We start from the raw sequence: 18253 nt of genomic DNA on the forward strand, positions 1-18253 counted from the left end.
AAATGGATCAGCCAAGGACATGGACTCCGAACCTTATGGTTGTGGGTTCTAATTCCAAGAGAGAGATTTGTGTATAATAGATGTGAAGCAATTGTTAACTAGGCGAAAATTAGTTACTTAAGCCGTCTGATTCCTGTGTGGAGCAAGACTTTGGGATGCCGATTTCAGCGTCCGGCAGAAGCACCTGGATGGATTGTGCATGGCTCCGCACGGTGCCCGCGGGAGTCCAGCCTCGGCGCCTTGCGCATGGCGTCAGCCCCGTTACCGCGCGGTAACCCCGACACACAGACGCGGCTTTGTTTGCAAACGCGTGCTGCCCCCCACCCGTGCAGGGATGCTCTCTGTTATCCACCCATCCGCATTCCCCATGTGACCTCGTCCCTTATGTATGCTGAGAAGAATCACCCTCAATATGTGCCGGCAAGATTTAACGAGCGCTAACTGCTGCTAGCCTTCATTTGAATGAAACATGCTTTTGTGTGGTTTGGGGTGTAAAGGGCCTTAACATTTATTAGTAAATGTCAGCACTTAGAATAGGAGTATCTTAATGTCACTGAATTAGAAACAACTTTATTCACCATCGATATATAAGGATGTTTTCTGGTTTGCTTGGTGCTATGTACAAAGGAGCCTGTAACAGGATCAGGGCATATAGTGAGGGTGTGAGACACACTGCACAGCCTGGGAGCACAGACAGGGGGGTTAGGATAGAAGGACCAGGATCAGGGCATATAGTGAGGATGTCAGACACACTGCACAGCCTGGGAGCACAGACAGGGGGGTTAGGATAGAAGGACCAGGATCAGGGCATATAGTGAGGATGTCAGACACACTGCACAGCCTGGGAGCACAGACAGGGGGGTTAGGATAGAAGGAACAGGATCAGGGCATATAGTGAGGGTGTTAGACACAGTGCACAGCCTGGGAGCACAGACAGGGGGGTTAGGATAGAAGGAACAGGATCAGGGCATCTAGTGAGGGTGTGAGACACACTGCACAGCCTGGGAGCACAGACAGGGGGGTTAAGATAGAAGGAACAGGATCAGGGCATATAGTGAGGATGTGAGACACACTGCACAGCCTGGGAGCACAGACAGGGTGGTTAAGATAGAAGGAACAGGATCAGGGCATATAGTGAGGATGTGAGACACACTGCACAGCCTGGGAGCACAGACAGGGTGGTTAAGATAGAAGGAACAGGATCAGGGCATATAGTGAGGGTGTGAGACACACTGCACAGCCTGGGAGCACAGATGGGGGGGTTAGGATAGGAGGAACAGGATCAGGGCATATAGTGAGGATATGAGACACACTGCACAGCCTGGGAGCACAGACAGGGTGGTTAAGATAGAAGGAACAGGATCAGGGCATATAGTGAGGGTGTGAGACACACTGCACAGCCTGGGAGCACAGACGGGGGGGTTAGGATAGGAGGAACAGGATCAGGGCATATAGTGAGGATGTGAGACACACTGCACAGCCTGGGAGCACAGACAGGGGGGTTAAGATAAAAGGAACAGGATCAGGGCATATAGTGAGGATGTGAGACACACTGCACAGCCTGGGAGCACAGACAGGGTGGTTAAGATAGAAGGAACAGGATCCGGGCATATAGTGAGGGTGTGAGACACCCTGCACAGCCTGGGAGCACAGACGGGGGGGTTAGGATAGGAGGAACAGGATCAGGGCATATAGTGAGGATGTGAGACACACTGCACAGCCTGGGAGCACAGACAGGGGGGTTAGGATGGAAGAAACAGGATCGGGGCATATAGTGAGGATGTGAGACACACTGCACAGCCTGGGAGCACAGACAGGGGGGTTAGGATAGAAGGAACAGGATCAGGGCTTACAGTGAGGATGTGAGACATACTGCACTGCACAGCCTGGAATCACAGTTAGGTACATGTGGGGTGGGGGGGGGGCACCCAGAGGAGGTTCTGGGGTGGCTGGCAGTGAGATCTTATGCTGAACAAGTATTATTACCAAACAGATGGCAATGGTTCAATAACGGGTCTGCTGCAGCAAAGTGTGAGCGAGAGTCGTGCACAATTATGGTGTAATATTTTGGCATTTTACTGTAACAATAAGAATAACAACAATAATAATAACATAATAATAATTATCATCTTTATCATTGTATGTCAGACTCCGATGGTGGTAGTGAGGGGATGACTGAGACCTGACCTTGCCTTGGGGATGAGCCGCTCAACAGGTTCCAGTTCTCAGGACCGGAGCTGTTGGGTCACAAGACATGGGCTTTCTATGTGCTCAGCTGTCAGGATAGTTGTCTGGCTGTGCGAGTGATTTAAATGAACGCTGTCATTTAATTGGGGGCGTTCGTTCTCTGATACTTCATTCTACTTGTGCTGTTTATGCCTGGTTAAGTATGTTTGTCTGGGGTCTCTGTGCAGCCTGAAGGACAGGGAAGGTAAATAGGTCACTTGGTCAGGCAGGAGTTTGTCTCAGTATGTGTCATTGCCAAATGGTAAACAAACATGGCCGGTCTTGCGGGGCAGTGAATGGAGAGCAGCTGAGGACTGTGAATCCCGGATGGTAACCCAGGTTGGGGCAGCTGGAGACCCCTGTCTGTTAGTCCGTCTTAACTGCCAGTGTGTTTCCGCTATCATTTTCATTTATAGATTCAGATTTACACGTGCAAAGCGGCAGTCATTCCTGTCGTGGGAGCTCCAAGCTTCACCGAGTCGATTCCCCGTCAGCATTTTCTCAGGAAAGATCTTCCCAGAATTCCGCAGCGAAGGCGTAGTTTGTCCGGGGAGGCCTGGTGGAGGAGGAGGCGGCAGATTGACGCCGGCAGGTGCTTGGGGCCCGACACGTCATGCTTCAGAGCTCATACTCTTGGCTCTAGATGTGTTTATATTCCTCAGATGGTTAGGAGATGTTTGCTATAGTAGGTTACATGGGAAAGGAATGAGGTGTATATAGTTGGCATTGCTAACATACAGCAGTACAGTCCCTGTTACTTATTAAAGCTTCTGAGATGTTTTCAGCTGTGCAGTATAATAATATTACAATTATTTCTTTTTATAAGTGGCCATTTTTGTACAGACCAGCAGAAGTTTTACCTTTTCAGGTAATTAGATAACGAATGACGCATGGACTCTCTGCTCGGCCGTTTGATTTGGGGGAGTCGTGCAGATTACGCACACACAGATGCTCGTGCATTTTTCACAGAAGCGTAAGGTAAAGTAGCTTGCAGGAAACAGGATCAAAAAGACATATTTATAGTTGGAATCGCTGTTCCCATCTTCATTCAGTGAATTGGAGCAAACCTGCAGATTTTTCCAGTGATGTGCTTTTAGGTTTTAAGAAGAATCTAATCTAAGTGGCGGTTTATTGCTGACTCAAAATCATTCAGTTTCAAAAACGGCCGCTGATTGTCATCCGCTGCTGACCTGTGGTCTGCGTGTCTCAGTGTCCCGCCAAGCAAGCATTTATTTCCTGCTTTTCTCTCGTTCTTCTCACAACATGACAGCTGTTCCTGGTTTCCCTAAATTTTTTCGGCAGTGACCTGCTACATTTATGGACAAGCTGATGCTCCAAGGCTGTTTTCTGATAACGCAAGGTCTCAGCTCCCGAATGGTCTTCAGCACTCGTTTTCTGATAACGCCAGGTCTCAGCTCCCGAATGGTCTTCAGCACTCGTTTTCTGATAACGCAAGGTCTCAGCTCCCGAATGGTCTTCAGCACTCGTTTTCTGATAAAGCAAGGTCTCAGCTCCCGAATGGTCTTCAGCACTCGTTTTCTGATAACGCAAGGTCTCAGCTCCCGAATGGTCTTCAGCACTCGTTTTCTGATAACGCCAGGTCTCAGCTCCCGAATGGTCTTCAGCACTCGTTTTCTGATAACGCAAGGTCTCAGCTCCCGAATGGTCTTCAGCACTCGTTTTCTGATAAAGCAAGGTCTCAGCTCCCGAATGGTCTTCAGCACTCGTTTTCTGATAACGCAAGGTCTCAGCTCCCGAATGGTCTTCAGCACTCGTCCATCAGCTACCCAAACATATTGAGTTTTGAATCAGGGGCTCTCTCAACACTATTGGCTCTTTTACTAGGGTCGGGGGCATTACGGACAGTGATACTTATTTACTGTTCACGCAGTGTACATCATGATTTACTGTGTGCTAATTCCGCTATCACGTCTGCTATGTTAGCATTAAATGCTAGAGGAATTCGCTTGTGTAAGTATGCATTACAAATCCATTCAGTTCAGCTGTTCTATAGGGGCTGGTATTGTTGGGTCACAAGACATGGGCTTTCTATGCACTCAGGAGTTTGGAAATTTCCAAGTTCCGAGTTACGAGGAATGCATCAATACATTGCGATGTACGAAACTACTAATGATGAATGATACCCTTTTTTCCATTATATAATCCATGCGCAGAACATCGATATCTTCCTGCATTTCAACCAATCAGTTGGTGGCGATGTAACCAGCTTGGTTTGGTGACGCTTTCAGTCCTGCTAGTAAGCAGGGTGATGTCAGTGTGGGTACCACTCGGATACTTGGATACTGGAAAAGCGCCAGTTCACGGTACAGCTCAGATACAACTCGGTTCTCGGTGGCAGTGGAAAAGCATCATTTGTGTTGTTAACCTACCCAGAGTTCCTCAGTCCTGTATTTCAGTCCATTTTAGTTCTTTATTAAGTAGGTTTGATGACTGAATGAGTCACAATAAAACCAGGCCATATGAGTAACAACGCATCCTCGTTTTCCATTATTTGTGGCTCCAAAATAAAACATTTAGAGACTGCTTCACTCCTGCTGCCCGAGGTGTGAGTGCACAGGCCCTTTGTAACTCCTCCCCAGTTATTCTGAATACTTCCGCAGAGCTACCCACACTGAATACCAAGGAAAGGCCCCATGCAAGCTCACGATTTAAGGATATTGGCTGTAATTTCATAACATTATTTGACCAAAAAGGAGACAATAGACCTGACTAATTTAGTCCAGAATTAGAGCCTAAAATGGTTGTTGGGGTATCGAAATATGCGGCTGCATAAATAAGGCAATATCAGGCTCCATTGCTAAGCAGAAATATCTCTGCGGTGGGAAAATTGACAGGAAACATTTAAACTTGATATACAAGGATGGCTCTCTGTCAGAGGACTGTAGCTATTGAACTTTGACATTAAAAGGCGTGACTCCGCAGTGCCGTAACGTGTTTCCGACTGGCAGCTGCTCACCGGTTTTACCTGGATCTGCAAGTAGAGCTTCTCTGTTCTCAAGGTCATTGCAGAAACATCCAGGATGGTGTGATGAGACAGGGATTCCCGACACACATTTCACGTTCCCGTGTCTGACTGATGAAAGAGCTCCACATTACGGATAATCTTCCAACCACTTACCCATTACAGAGACCCAGAGAGCTGGGGGCACTGGGAGCGAGGCAAGGACACCCCGGATGGGATTCCTGTCCATCGCAGGGCAAATGCACACAGCTGTAGGCAGTTATGCTGTATAAACCGATGTGCACGGTAAGTGAGCATTATGTTTTATGAATTGCATGCAGTGAACAAACGCAGAGGGCATGCTTAGGAGGTAACGGAGTGTTGGGGGTCTGCTTCCCTGGCGGGGCTTTCGCACACATTGCGTCATGTATCTAAGCCTGCTGTGCTGCACGTAACTCGGCTCTGGGTAGGCGGTACGTTGAGAAAGTCTGTCAGCTTCCTCTCTTACTCAGCTGGGACTGTTCAGACTGTTTTGGGACTGAAGTTGCTAAGGCCCTCTCTGGAATTGCGCCCCCCCCCCCCATGCACACAGAGACACGCTATGCTGACACACTGTGACTTTCACTGCCCCCCGAGGGTTGACAAAGCACCTTCAGAGCGAACATGGAGGCTCTGGGAGTCCCCTTCACACTCCAAGGCCGCTCCCCGTGAGTACTTGCACTCGGTGTCCGTCTCTCCTTGCGTGTGTCCGTCCAGCATGCCTGGCTCTGCTCTCCCCGTCATTTATACCGCGCAGTAACTGCTTGACCCCTTGCTGCATACGGCGTTGGTGCGGTATTGCGCAAGGCTCCGGGTCTCTCTCAGAATAACATACAAACCGTAAACGCAGTAGTCGACTTCTGTAGGTATGTAACAGGAGGTCATCTCGCCAGAATGTTCCAGCGTTGTGAATGTCTCCCGGTATTCCCGAGTTTGCCGGTGGAAGAGACTTGCAGCCTCGTACGAAGACTGGTGTCACCTTTCATCTGTTTGTCTCCGTTACCCCCCCGGGAGGAAAAAAAGATGGGAAAATTAGCCAAAAAAGAGGGATTGTCGCTCGGCCGTGTCGAGGGGGGCTGTGCGGCGGCTCACCGGCCCCCTGCAGCAGTGAGCGGTCACCAGGTCACGGCCGGCAAGTGCTGTGTTTACTAACAAAGGGGAGGCGTGTCCCGGGTGAGAGCCCCCAAATGGAAAATTCCCCGCCCGCGCCTCGCTGCGGGGCCACTCCTATTTATAGGAGTTTCTGTGCCTCTTCAACGCAGCTGCTGAACGGGCTGGCAGCTCCACACCATGCTAGCAGAAACCTGTTAAATCGGAATCGCGAAACCAAAACCAACCGCACAGCAGGATCTTCGGGAGGCTGCCTCTTCCAGCCACGCGGATATTGCCGGATTTAGAGCCTCTCACCTGTTAGCCTGATATTCACACAGGAAGAGGCGGGGTTATCTCAGGAAGGACTGTGGCGCTGCTAACGGATAGAGCGGCATTTGTGCCCTTGTTGACCTCACAGCTAAGCAGCACTGAATGCGGAAGCTTCTGGCTATAAATAGGGCCCTGGTGTGCTTGTAAGGGCGACTCAGATCATCTTTATTTTCCTATTTATGCCAGGATACCTTTAATAGCTGTCATACTGTAAGATGCCAACGCATGACTGTGGTACTCAGTAACTGCAGCGCCACCCTGATACACTGTTAACATGGAAAGTGAGAATTCAGATCTTATTCTGGCTTACCCCCCCCCCCCTCCCCGCCCCCAACCACAGAGACATGGACTATGCTACTGAATGTTTTTGTTTTTATAAATGATATTGTGCAGTTTGCTAGATCCCTAAAATCATTCAAAGGAAGGTTAAACCACTGTATGTTAAGGCATGTATCCATCCTGTTTCCAAAGCCACTTAGTATCCACTGTGATTCTGGAGCCTAACCCTCAGAGCAAAGTGCACAGCCCAGATGGAGAACTGCTCCATCATAGAGCTCACACACGCACGCGCACGCACACACACACACACAGACACACACACACACACACACAGAGGTTTGTAATTATATCTTTGTGGGGACTCTCCATTCATTCATTTCTATGGGGAAAACTCTAATCTCAACATGGCGACCTTAACCCCTACCGAATTAATTTTTTGATTGCATTCACAGATTTTGAAAAATGGTCCCCACAACGTCAAACGAACAGGTTTTTATTACATTGTGGTGCACATTTGGTCCCCACAAAGTAACATAAACCTAATCCACACACACACACTCTAAGGGGGACTTTCGGTGTTTTACCACTGTCATCAAGAACCGAGGCATACCGCACACTGGCGGGTTTCCATTGTAAATTATGCGAGCCGTACCCGAGCCGTACCCGAACCGTTCCTGAGCCGTACCCGAACCGTACCCGAGCCGTACCCGAGCCGTACCCGAGCCGTACCCGAACCGTTCCTGAGCCGTACCCGAACCGTACCCGAGCCGTACCCCGAACCGTACCCGAGCCGTACCCCGAACCGTACCCGAGCCGTACACGAACCGTACCCGAACCGTACTCGAGCTGTACCCGAACCATTCCTGAGCCGTATCCAAGCCGTACCCACTCTGACTTGGCCCTGCGAGTAGCGTGACCAGACCCAGCTGCTTGGCTCACCCCCATCTGATTGGTCGAAATGCATGGAGATACCAATTGTTCTGCGTCAAAATGCATGAATTTTCTGAATTAAAAAGGAGCATGTTCTATATATTTTATTCGTTATTAGTAGTATCACACATCGCGATGGATCGATGCGTTCCCGATAACTCAGAACTTGAAAATTTCCCGCCACCTACTTAAAAAAGTACTGTAGAACAGCTGTGCGGAATGGATTCGTAATGTAAATTTACGCAAGTGAATGCTAATTCTGTTAGCGTTTGATGGCAACATAAGAAGGTGATTCTCGCAGACTTGCTAGCGGAAATTAGCACCTAGTAAATCATAATGTGCACCATGTGAACAGTGAGCGACGTGGGTGCATTTCGCTTATTCTGACGCAGCTCTCCGTCAGCACTCGTACTCCGCCCTTGACGACTGTGTCCTGAGACTGGAGCCCCACGGAACCGGCCACGGCAGTGTGAGGTAGGAGAGGTTCCCTCAGCTATTTATAAGCATCGTAAAGCGACAGCGAGCTCCGCGTGCAGAGCCGCTCCAGGGTGCCGTGGGGGTGCTTTGGAAGGGGAGGTCGCCTCGATTTTGGGAGCGTCTCTCCATCTCTAAGCGTATGTAAATTCCACGAGGGGTCACATCCGCGGGCCGAGCCGCTCTCCCTTTGGAGCCATGTAATTAGTGTGATTGCCTGACAGCTGTGTCAGCTTTGTGAGAAGCTCCTCCAGCCCCGGCTCACAGCTGCCTCACGGCCACCATCCCTTTATTTCCAGGAAAAGATCATGCTCGGCCCAGGCGCCCTCTGAATGCGGGATACGATGCAAATGGCAGGAATCGGATGGTTTGTCAAACAAATCATTTCTTATTTTGCTGCCTGTTTCCCTCATATCCAAACTCCGGCTCTCCGAGGTGAGCGGCCATGGGTGTAGGGACGCTGGTAATGAGGTGCAGAGTTTGACCTTTGACATCTGTGAAGGACCCCGACCCGATGCGGCAGCGGGTGGGTTTAGGAGGGACTGAGCATGGACCTGTGGGGTCCCCAAATCCGATGCTGGGGGTCATGAAGGCAGGGGGGGGCGGGGAGGGTGTCTGTCTATCTGAAGACGTGGGTGGCCCAGCCCAAGTCTTATGGTCAGGATCTGTGTGGGGGGATGTAGGTCGAACCCCCAGATTAATGCCGTAACAGAAGGGCCTGCATGTCCTTCCCTTTATCTGACGCTAGATTACAGCAGGTAAAGGTCAGTCAGGCTGAGCGTAAAGGCAGTTAAGCTGTGTGTTTTACGCCATGAATACACCATGTTTTTAAGGCCACTGGATATTTTCTCATCTAGGTTAATGTGACTAGCCCAGCTTTCACTTTCCCTCCCTTTTTGCCTTTCTTTCACCTCTTTCTCACATTCCGCCTCTTTTGCCTACAGCCCCCCCTCACTGGATCCGCTCATTGCTGATGGATATAATGAGCTGGCACCACCGTCCGCGTTCTGATTGGTTCCTTTCCTCCCCCCCCAGCAGTAATCCGTCACAGCAGCACGGCTCCCACACGACATCAGCCGTGACGTCACGCGTCTCACTCCGGCAGCAGCTGATGCGGGAGCAGCTGCGGGAACAGGAGCGGCGAGAGCAGCAGCGCGCCTCACGTTACCTGCAGCGGCAGCCGCGCAGCATCCCCAGCACCCAGACGCCTGCCATCGACGTCAGCGCCGCACCTGGCCTGCCAGCCGGCGCCCAGGTACCCATGGAGGTGCTGAAGGTAAGTCCCGCCCCTCGCCGTCAGCTACGCCTGGCTCTTGGCCTTCGTTCTCCATCTCTGAGCGGTTCCCATCTTCTCATCTTTCTTCTCTCCTCCCGACTTTCCCGCGGATCCCGCAGAGCATCCTGCAGACCTGAAGGGAAAATGTCAGCCCTGCCCAGCAAACTGTGTGCAGAGCCGTACGGGGGTTATTTATCCTGGGAGAATTCCTCTCTAATGCACTCTGAGCTTCCAGCCTCCTGGCCTCAAACATCTTTAATCCTATTTGCAGGGCTCCATTGACGTCTTTTGATCCCTGGTTAGTCTGGGGGGACTCCAGACTAGTGAAATATTTCAGTGCCATGGGGACAGTGAGGTGTAATTACTCCAGAATTAATATGCATATGACACACTGCCCGTAAGTATGACCAAGCATGCTGTCTAGGGATTTCCTGTTCAGTTCATTCACAGAAGGAAACTTAAGACCGACAGTCTGAGGCACTTCAGCTTAATAGTGACGTTTAAACACCACAGATTTTGCATGATGTCAGTGTTTAATAATGAAAAAGTGTATCTTGTGTTTCATGCCTTAATTTTGGTTTCATGTGCTTATGGTCTTGAAACACAGAACAGGGAGTTTTCATTATAAGACTGGAAATTCTCTTATGTTCTTCCTGATTCTTATTGGATGTGTTTGGTTTTAATTAAGGAATTAATTAAGGAATGTTCTTCTCTATCCAAACTTTATTGATGGGCTGCTGCTGGGATGGCGCCAACTCACAGTCAGTGTTGTACGACTGTAGAGTCGGTCATGTGGTCTGTCTGTACCTTTTAGCCTGTCCATCACCTGTTGGACTGCTTGGTCAACCAGAGGTGACCAAACGATCAAGAAAAGGTTCCCTCCTTACTGTTTAAATATTAATTTATTAACACCCCAGGATTAAACTTTTCCAGATGTATCAGTAGGCTTTTGGGTTGAGTAAACAATTTTCTCATAGTGTTATCGGTCGCAGTCAATGTTGTTGCAGTGAGTTCAGTGTTGGTATATTTGAGGGAGCTCTGGGTTGATGTTTTTGAGGGAGCTCAGTGTATTTGAGTTCTTCATCGCTTTGGGTTAGGGTGCCTTACTGTATGATCAAATGGACACTCTTTAATACATTCTCAGGTCTGGTTTTCTGAAGCTTACCACACATTTCTCAAGCTCTCAGCAAAGCTCCTGGTCATACCTGCCTTTAGATCTTGCCAAGTTCCTTCACTTGTCACGTTTGCCGGGTCCCAGGTGATGAGTTTGAGGTGTTTCTGGAGGTTCTTTTGTGTGAATGAGTGCATGGCCCCTGTCGCCCACTGACTTGCGAGACACTTTGAACCTGCTGCTCTGTAGATCAGCACAGCCCTCTCTAAGCTCCACAGCCAGGCTAAATTAGCTTAGCGGTACCAGCCAGAGCCCTGGGCCATTAAAGAGAAAACGCTAAGCTCAGATGGACTTGTCTGAAGACTGATAGGTTATTTAATTAGCCAAATGACCTGTAACCTTGGAAAAAATAAGTAAGGGATAAATTTAGGGATCAGGACACAGCCAAGCAGAGTCTTACCATACTCAGAACGCTAATTCAGTGAAGAATGCTCATAATTAGACCCAATGCTTTCATTCCTTGGCATCTTTAAGAAAAAACGTTGTGCCTGTAAATGATGACTGGCGGATGGTATTTGTAGAATTTGGATTCATTATTGTCATAGTTAGACTCTGTTCTCAAAGGTTCCCCTCAGTGCCAGTGTTTAAGTCTCCGCCCCAGCTCTACATGCGTAGAGTTTCTCCCTGTGTTGTCGTGGGTTTTCTCTAGGTTCTCCACTTTCCTCTCCGAGTCAAAAGACACGCTGAGATGAATTGGAGTTACCAAATAGTTCATAGGTGTAAATGACTGTTTGTGTGTGTGCGTGTGCATGGAAAATGGATAGATGGGTGATTAACATGTAGTAAAAAAAATTATCTGTATTTCTGCTGTTAATGAAGGTTTTTTGCTGAGGAAGGGAACTCTTGTGCTTTAAGATCAGTTTTTTTGTAGGGTGTAAATAATGGTTTGCTGGGTCTCGTCGATCCTGCCGAAACATTTAATTGTAAAAGGCACCATTTGCTGGACATTCGGGCAGCAAATAACTTATCACATCACACACAAACATCTGAACAAAGGCCCTTTGCTTCCTCCCATGAATAGCGGCTATAGTGCAGCGAGGAAACTTGGTTATTCACGCCTGCATTCACTGGTGCCTCTGCGAGAATCTGCCAGAGACACATACTTTTTTGAGCCGTATTTGAGTGGCCTGACATGTGAAGCGTTTTGGGCTGACAAACCGAAAGGCCAGACCGGGCTGGAGCTCGGATATGGATTAGCACAACACGGTCGCAGTGAGGTCACCAGTGGATACCGTAGAGGTTAAAAGGTTGGTCGAGTGTTCAGGGCTCCTCAAAAACATCTATGTGGCCGCATTCCTCCACTCTCCGTTCCCCGCTGTTTACTTAGCGCTCATGCAGGGCCGAAGCGAATAGACTCTCTGCCTTCAGGGCCAAATTACAGCTGTTTGCCGTGCCACATGTTCATCCCTTTCCACCTATCAGGATGCTAAACTGCTCATAATCTATTATACGGGTCAGGTACCCTGCAGGGGAGTTCGTTCAGGATGCAGTCAGAACAGATGCTTTGTTCGCAGTTGACTTTTAAATACCATCAGATATCACAGACGGCATGGTTTAGTTCAGCCCGGGGGCCGACCCACTCTTCTGCTGTCCGTCTGGATAGAGAACTGCACGCCAGCTTCCCAGACGTAGTCCGGATCTCTGCTATGGTGTGCCTGCTCTGGGAGAACAGGGCCGTGAGCACTGCTGCTAACATTAACGTAACGTTGGCTGAATCTGCCGTTATCTCTGATAGAACATGTTAAGCAAACTCCCTGCAGAGCCATAAACGTTTATGGGGCCTCTGCTGGTCCTTGGACAGGTCCGATATCTTGAGTGCCTTCAATTTGGCACGATAGCGCCGTTACCTTTGCGCGCATCCCACTGTTCTGCAGCCCTGTGTAGTGCTGGATTAGACCCCTGTGTGGTGGAGACCCGCCAAAACTCACTGCTTAGCAGTGGGGCTGCCAGCTCGCCGCCCCATGTCTGTGAAAAGCGCTCCTCTCAGAGCTGCTAATTAATTAAGAAAGGCTAATTAATTAAGAGCAGAATCCAGCATTACCCAGGAGGTCACGGGGAGCCCGAGTGAGGACTGCCGCTAAGGTCTTTAGCCGCTATGGTGATTGGCTGTCCTGTTTCATATTGTCTGTTTCCAGGGTACTCTGGGTGCAAACAGATCAATTAAAAGGGTTAATGTGTGAAGAATGGTCATTTCGACATGCTTTAGCCGTGTAGCAGATACTATTATCCAAAGCAATTTTATAAATTTGAATACAATCACTAAAGTTGTCAGGTAACTCTCGCTGCCTCTCGTTTATATCAGTGAAACATACAGTTAGCTTTGTTGCATCTTTTCAATCAATCTGTAGAAATGACCCAGAGGTGAGGGAGTTCAGTGTTGGTGTATTTGAGGGAGCTCAGTGTTAGTGTAGTTTAGGGAGTTGAGTGTTGGTGTGTTTGAGGGAGCTCAGTGTTAGTGTAGTTTAGGGAGTTCAGTGTTGGTGCACAAATGACCCAGAGATGTACTGTTTGCCCATGCTGGGTGGGAAACAGCAGGGGTGTGATCTCTAATGGTGTCAAGCTTGCGTTTTGTACACCGAATGTGCCACTCTGTCTGGCTTGGGACCGTGGGCTCGGCTAGCACATGAGCTGCGTGTGGACCTGCATGTCAGGCTGCCGTGTGCCAAGACCACGTACTTAACTCCCTCTCTCTTCATCGGCTGCCAAGTACCCTAGTAATATACTAACAGGACAGGGCTGAGCAGCTGGAAAATGCATGGATGGATGGATATATGGATGGATGGATGGATTTATCAGTCATTTGATTTAAATTTTGATGGATGGATGGATGAAAATGCTAACAGTAAATTAATCCTAAGTATGAGAAACTAATCTTCAACAGGACAAGTGGTTATAAAAGGGATGGATGGATAGATGGATGGATGGAAGACTAACATGGACATGCTGTCTTTTGTTCAGGCATTTTCACGTTGCTTTCCCACCATGATGCTCTTGCGTGACGATGAGCACGTGTGCCTCTGTCACGCGGCTGCCTCGCTGTTGCTTCCCCTTTGCTCCTCCTCCTCCTCCTCCTCCTCCTTTCTGCTCCTCCTGCATTCCCCCAAACCTCGGGCTTGTGGGTTGTGGCTGTGGCCTGCAGCAAATTCCTAAAGATGAGAGGAGATACGATGTTCCTCGAAGAACCACTGCCTGCGTACTCCCTCCCTGAGTGACTCTCCCCCCTGAGCGACTCCCCCTGTGAGGTCCTTTACTTGTAACTAGGTAGAACCAGGACAGAATCTTCGGGGGGGGGGTCTCAGTTCCGTTGGTGTTTAAGTCCCTTTAAATTCAGTCTTTGTTAAAATGCTATCGGGTTGAACTGCACTGTCTGTTTAGCTGGGAATCATCTTCACTACGGGGTAAATCTGAGAACAGCGGGTTCCCATGTCATGTAGCTGGGAGGGGGGGGGGCATCCTCGTGCTGGGAGTGAAGGGTCCTGCGCTTCACGCACACGGCAGTATAGGGGAAGGGACGACATTTCTGGGGCCTCGTCCCCGGGGTGAGAAAAACAGAGCCTTGGTTGAGAATGCAATGAAAAAACTAAAAATGCCAAAAAGCTCGTATTTTGTTTGGTTACTTATGGTTAAGGTTAGGGCTGGGTGGGGGTTATGGTCATGTTGGGATTAGAGTTTTCCCCACAGAAATGAATGGAGAGTCCCCACAATGATGTAATTACAAACCAGTGTGTGTGTGTGTGTTTGTGTGTATGTGCGTGCGTGCATGACAAACTCTGTAGCGATGAGGAAAATACACGTTCTGGACAATAAATATTAAATCATAAATGTTAGTTCATCTTGATGTCTCCCATAACTGAATGACCATTTTAATACATTATGCACAATGTACAATGTTACATGTTATTGAAAAAGCAACTGAATACCCGTGTTATGTACATATGCTAAAATGAACCTCTTTCTGGAGATATGCAGTTTTTATGATGTTATTTACATATTCATATTACTTATTACTGTTAGCCTCTTGCCTTTTTTGTAAGAGGGTGGCAGGAATGTGTGAGATGCGGCCGGCCGTGGTTAATGCGGCACGTCGCGGCCCGGTGTGTGAACGTGTGAGCAGACTCCCAGCTGGTACCTGACGCGTCCACGGCCTTTGCTGGCACGCCCACTTCCTGTCTGTAAATGCCAGGCGATGTCAGACTCCCCGGAAACAGCCCCTCTCCCTCGCCGCCGTTGCCTGTGTAATTAACACGGTGTTTCTCCAGAGCAGCTGCCCCCGGGACCGAAAGGGCCACGCGTTCTGGCTGAGCCGCCCCGCTCGGAGTTTCGGCGTTCCGATCTTTCAGCACAGGCGTTTTGCCAGCCGCTCCGGAGCCGACGTCCGGAGGCTCATTTCAGCTCCCGCTTCCCTCTGTGACTCACTCTGGCGACCGCGGACTGAAAGCCGTGGAGAATCTGCTCTTACTAATTACTCCTAATTCCTACATTGTACCCTGGATTATTTTAGACAGAAAGCCCATATAATATGTTATTGAACCAAAATATTAATAAAACATTATTAATAGAAGTGATGAGAACATGATCATTCCCACATATTGAGAAATCGCAGATCAGTGACACAGCAGTAAACCAAGCTATTGCTTTGGCTGGGGGTGACAGTAACAGCTGTGGTGGTGGCAGCGAGTGGCTCTGTGTCTGCAGCTGGCTGCTGCTGCTCTGGGACCCTCACATGTACATTGCTTTGGACAAAAGAGTCTGTCAAATAATTCAAGTGTTCACATCAAAGGTGATCAGCACTGTTACCTCGCACATGACACATGGGCTCACTATAGTATTGCTTTATTTAAGCCATTGAATAGTTATGGGTCGTTGTTGACTTGTTGGTCTTCATACGTCTTTTTCATGCAGGCTGTTTTTATTTGGCAGCAGCTCTTGTCAGCCCCAGCTTGTTTTTCTCATGGAGAAGATGTTACAGTGGAGCACAGAAGCACAGAAGGAGCAGAATGGCCTTCAGGCGCAGCGCCGACGTGCTTCTGTTAACATGCTGTCAGTCACTTTCTGCGATTTCTGAACACAGATTTACAGTGGATCTTATCCAGGCTACATCTCAGATGCATGAACATCACAGTCATGCGTTGCTTAGTGATGACGTCCTTCTCCATGCCATCGCCCTCACAGATAGCTGACCGCTATCGTCCGGCAGGCCGCAGCTACTCCTCTCTTTACACCCTGCCTCACATCTACGGACAACCTCGTATCCCTCACGCTCATTATCATCATTGGCACGTTATGTGTATAATTTGTCTTGTATTTAATCTGTATATCGCCTGTCTAACTGGAGAGCCATCAGTGCCCAGAACCAAACGTGGTCAACGAATCCGATTCCGACGACAGAGACACGTTCTGAGAAGTGCACCGTTAGGCGATTTCACCGTGTACTTGCACAACCCTAGATGGTATAGTCTACTGCACGACTATTATGGTATAGGCTAAATGACGAGGAAAAGTACGGCGTAGTAAATACAAACACCAGTAACGTTGTTTATCGTTATCAAGTATTACGGAACGTACATAATGGTGTGAGCTATAGTTTTACACGACTGCCAGCACAGTGGCTTGATTTACACTCCAATCAGCACGACCACGTGAGTAATGTGGTTAAATAATAAATAATTGGTATCTCTATGCATTTCGACCAATCAGATGGGGGTGAGTCAACCAGCTCGGTTTGGTCACGCTACTCGCAGGGCCGAGTCAGAGTGGGTACGGCTCGGGTACGACTCACATTATTTACAATGGAAAACCGTCAGTGTGTGGTACAGCTCGGTTCTTGGGGACAGTGGAAAAACACTGAAGGTTCCCCTTAGAGTGCGTGTGTGTGGATTAGGTTTATGTTACTTTGTGGGGACCAAATGTGCACCACAACATAATAAATAGTTTGAAGTTGTGGGGACCATTTTTCAGTTCTCCACAAAAATCTGTGAATGCAATCAAAAAATTTTAAATGGCAAAAGTCTCATATTTTGTTTGGTTACTTATGGTTAAGGTTAGGGCTGGGTAGGGGTTAAGGTCACCATGTTGGGATTAGAATTTACCCCATAGAAATGAATGGAGAGTCTGATATAATTACAAACCTGTGTGTGTGCATGACAAAACTCAGTGGTTATAATTTTGAAGTGAATAATTTTGATTCAGATCGGCACACCAGCTAAGCGAACACCCCCCCCCCCCCCCCCCCCAGGAACCCTCCATGAGTCTCCATGCCTGTGCAAACGCCCCACACACAGAGCAGTAGCGTGATTCAGGTCACAGTGCTGCCCACTGATTAAGCACTGACAGCGGCTGGGGGGAGAGATGCGACCCCCCCCCCCATGTTATCCTGAAGGGTTGCTGAAATATCAATCCGCATTAACAGGCTGAAGACAAAAGGAGTTTTGTGTCCCGAAAGGTCCCAAGAAGCTTCAGGGTGCTGCTTCCCGTCCTGTGGAGCCAGGCTGTGTGCGTGACCTCTGCCGCAATAACGTGCGAAATCAGGGGCAGCCAGAGATAAATCAAAACCTCCACTGCACCCCCCCTAAATGGGTGGAGACCTAAACCCTCAGTGTTCAAACCAAAGTTACACCGTTGCTCGTCATCGCTAAGTATTTCCTCTGATGTCGTTTCCGTGGGGACGCCTGCTGCCAGACCTGGGGCTTTATTTGCAGACTGACTCACTGGGGTCCTCTTACCCCGAGCCGATCTGCAGTTTGCTGTTTGATTCAGTTCTTACTTAGCAGCAGGAACGTGGCTTTGGACTGAATTACTGTCCGGATCAGAGGCCGACATAAAAATCCAAACTAGCATTTTGTTTCAACCAAGGAGCATAAATAGTCAGTCACAGAGTGCTCAACTGGTTGGTTGAATTAAAATCCTGGTTGGATTTTTACTTTCTGGACCTAAAATATCTGCCTCTGGTCCGGATGGTCTCCATTTTCAGTGACGGAAAGAGACTGGCTAGACAGTTGGAGAGAGTTTAGCTCACTCTGGAAAAGTCACAAAACCACCCACACTGACATCTTCGGTCTGGTCATTTGTGCTTCAGGTGAATATCTGTACTGCAAATGAGGAAATGATTTTATGGAACAAATTAATTAGAATTCCCTATAAAGACACAAGTGACAATTCCATTAAAATGAGAGTTTGCTACATGTAGCTGTGTATGAATATTAACCAATTAACAGTAAAAACATAAATGAAAAGTATACTTTTAAAATCAAATGTAATAAAGCTATATATTGGCAGACTGTGAGCGGCAGTGTAGGGCAGGAGCTCAGCGCCTGATATGTGGCCCGAATCGGCCCGGACCTCATATGCTGGGGAGAATACCCTGAGTGCATCGCCCCCTACAGGCCGGGGGGAAATATACCGGTTCTTTAATACAGGTGCTGATGTATTAACACTTGATTTCGTTTCAGTACTAAAGAATGATCTCAGAGCCGAA

At 48.6% G+C, this 18253-nt stretch overlaps 1 protein-coding gene across 6 annotated transcripts in view; it reads left to right on the top strand.

Annotated features, from left to right (window-relative positions):
* Nucleotides 1–18253, top strand: part of mitfa (melanocyte inducing transcription factor a) — a 33768-nt gene that overhangs the window by 4065 nt on the left and 11450 nt on the right. For 2 of the 6 annotated variants that reach the window (XM_072714987.1, XM_072714990.1), the window contains exons 2-5: nucleotides 5375–5494; nucleotides 5781–5895; nucleotides 8251–8332; nucleotides 9368–9608. In XM_072714987.1, the coding sequence (XP_072571088.1) occupies nucleotides 5471–5494; nucleotides 5781–5895; nucleotides 8251–8332; nucleotides 9368–9608 (462 nt within the window). In that variant the 5' untranslated portion in view covers nucleotides 5375–5470. Of the gene's footprint in view, nucleotides 1–5374; nucleotides 5495–5780; nucleotides 5896–8250; nucleotides 8333–9367; nucleotides 9609–17149 lie in introns of those variants that run through there. The other 4 variants (XM_072714988.1, XM_072714989.1, XM_072714992.1 and 1 more) reach the window with 4 other exon arrangements.

This window comes from Paramormyrops kingsleyae, chromosome 8, assembly GCF_048594095.1.
Source record: "Paramormyrops kingsleyae isolate MSU_618 chromosome 8, PKINGS_0.4, whole genome shotgun sequence".
NCBI lineage: Eukaryota > Metazoa > Chordata > Actinopteri > Osteoglossiformes > Mormyridae > Paramormyrops > Paramormyrops kingsleyae.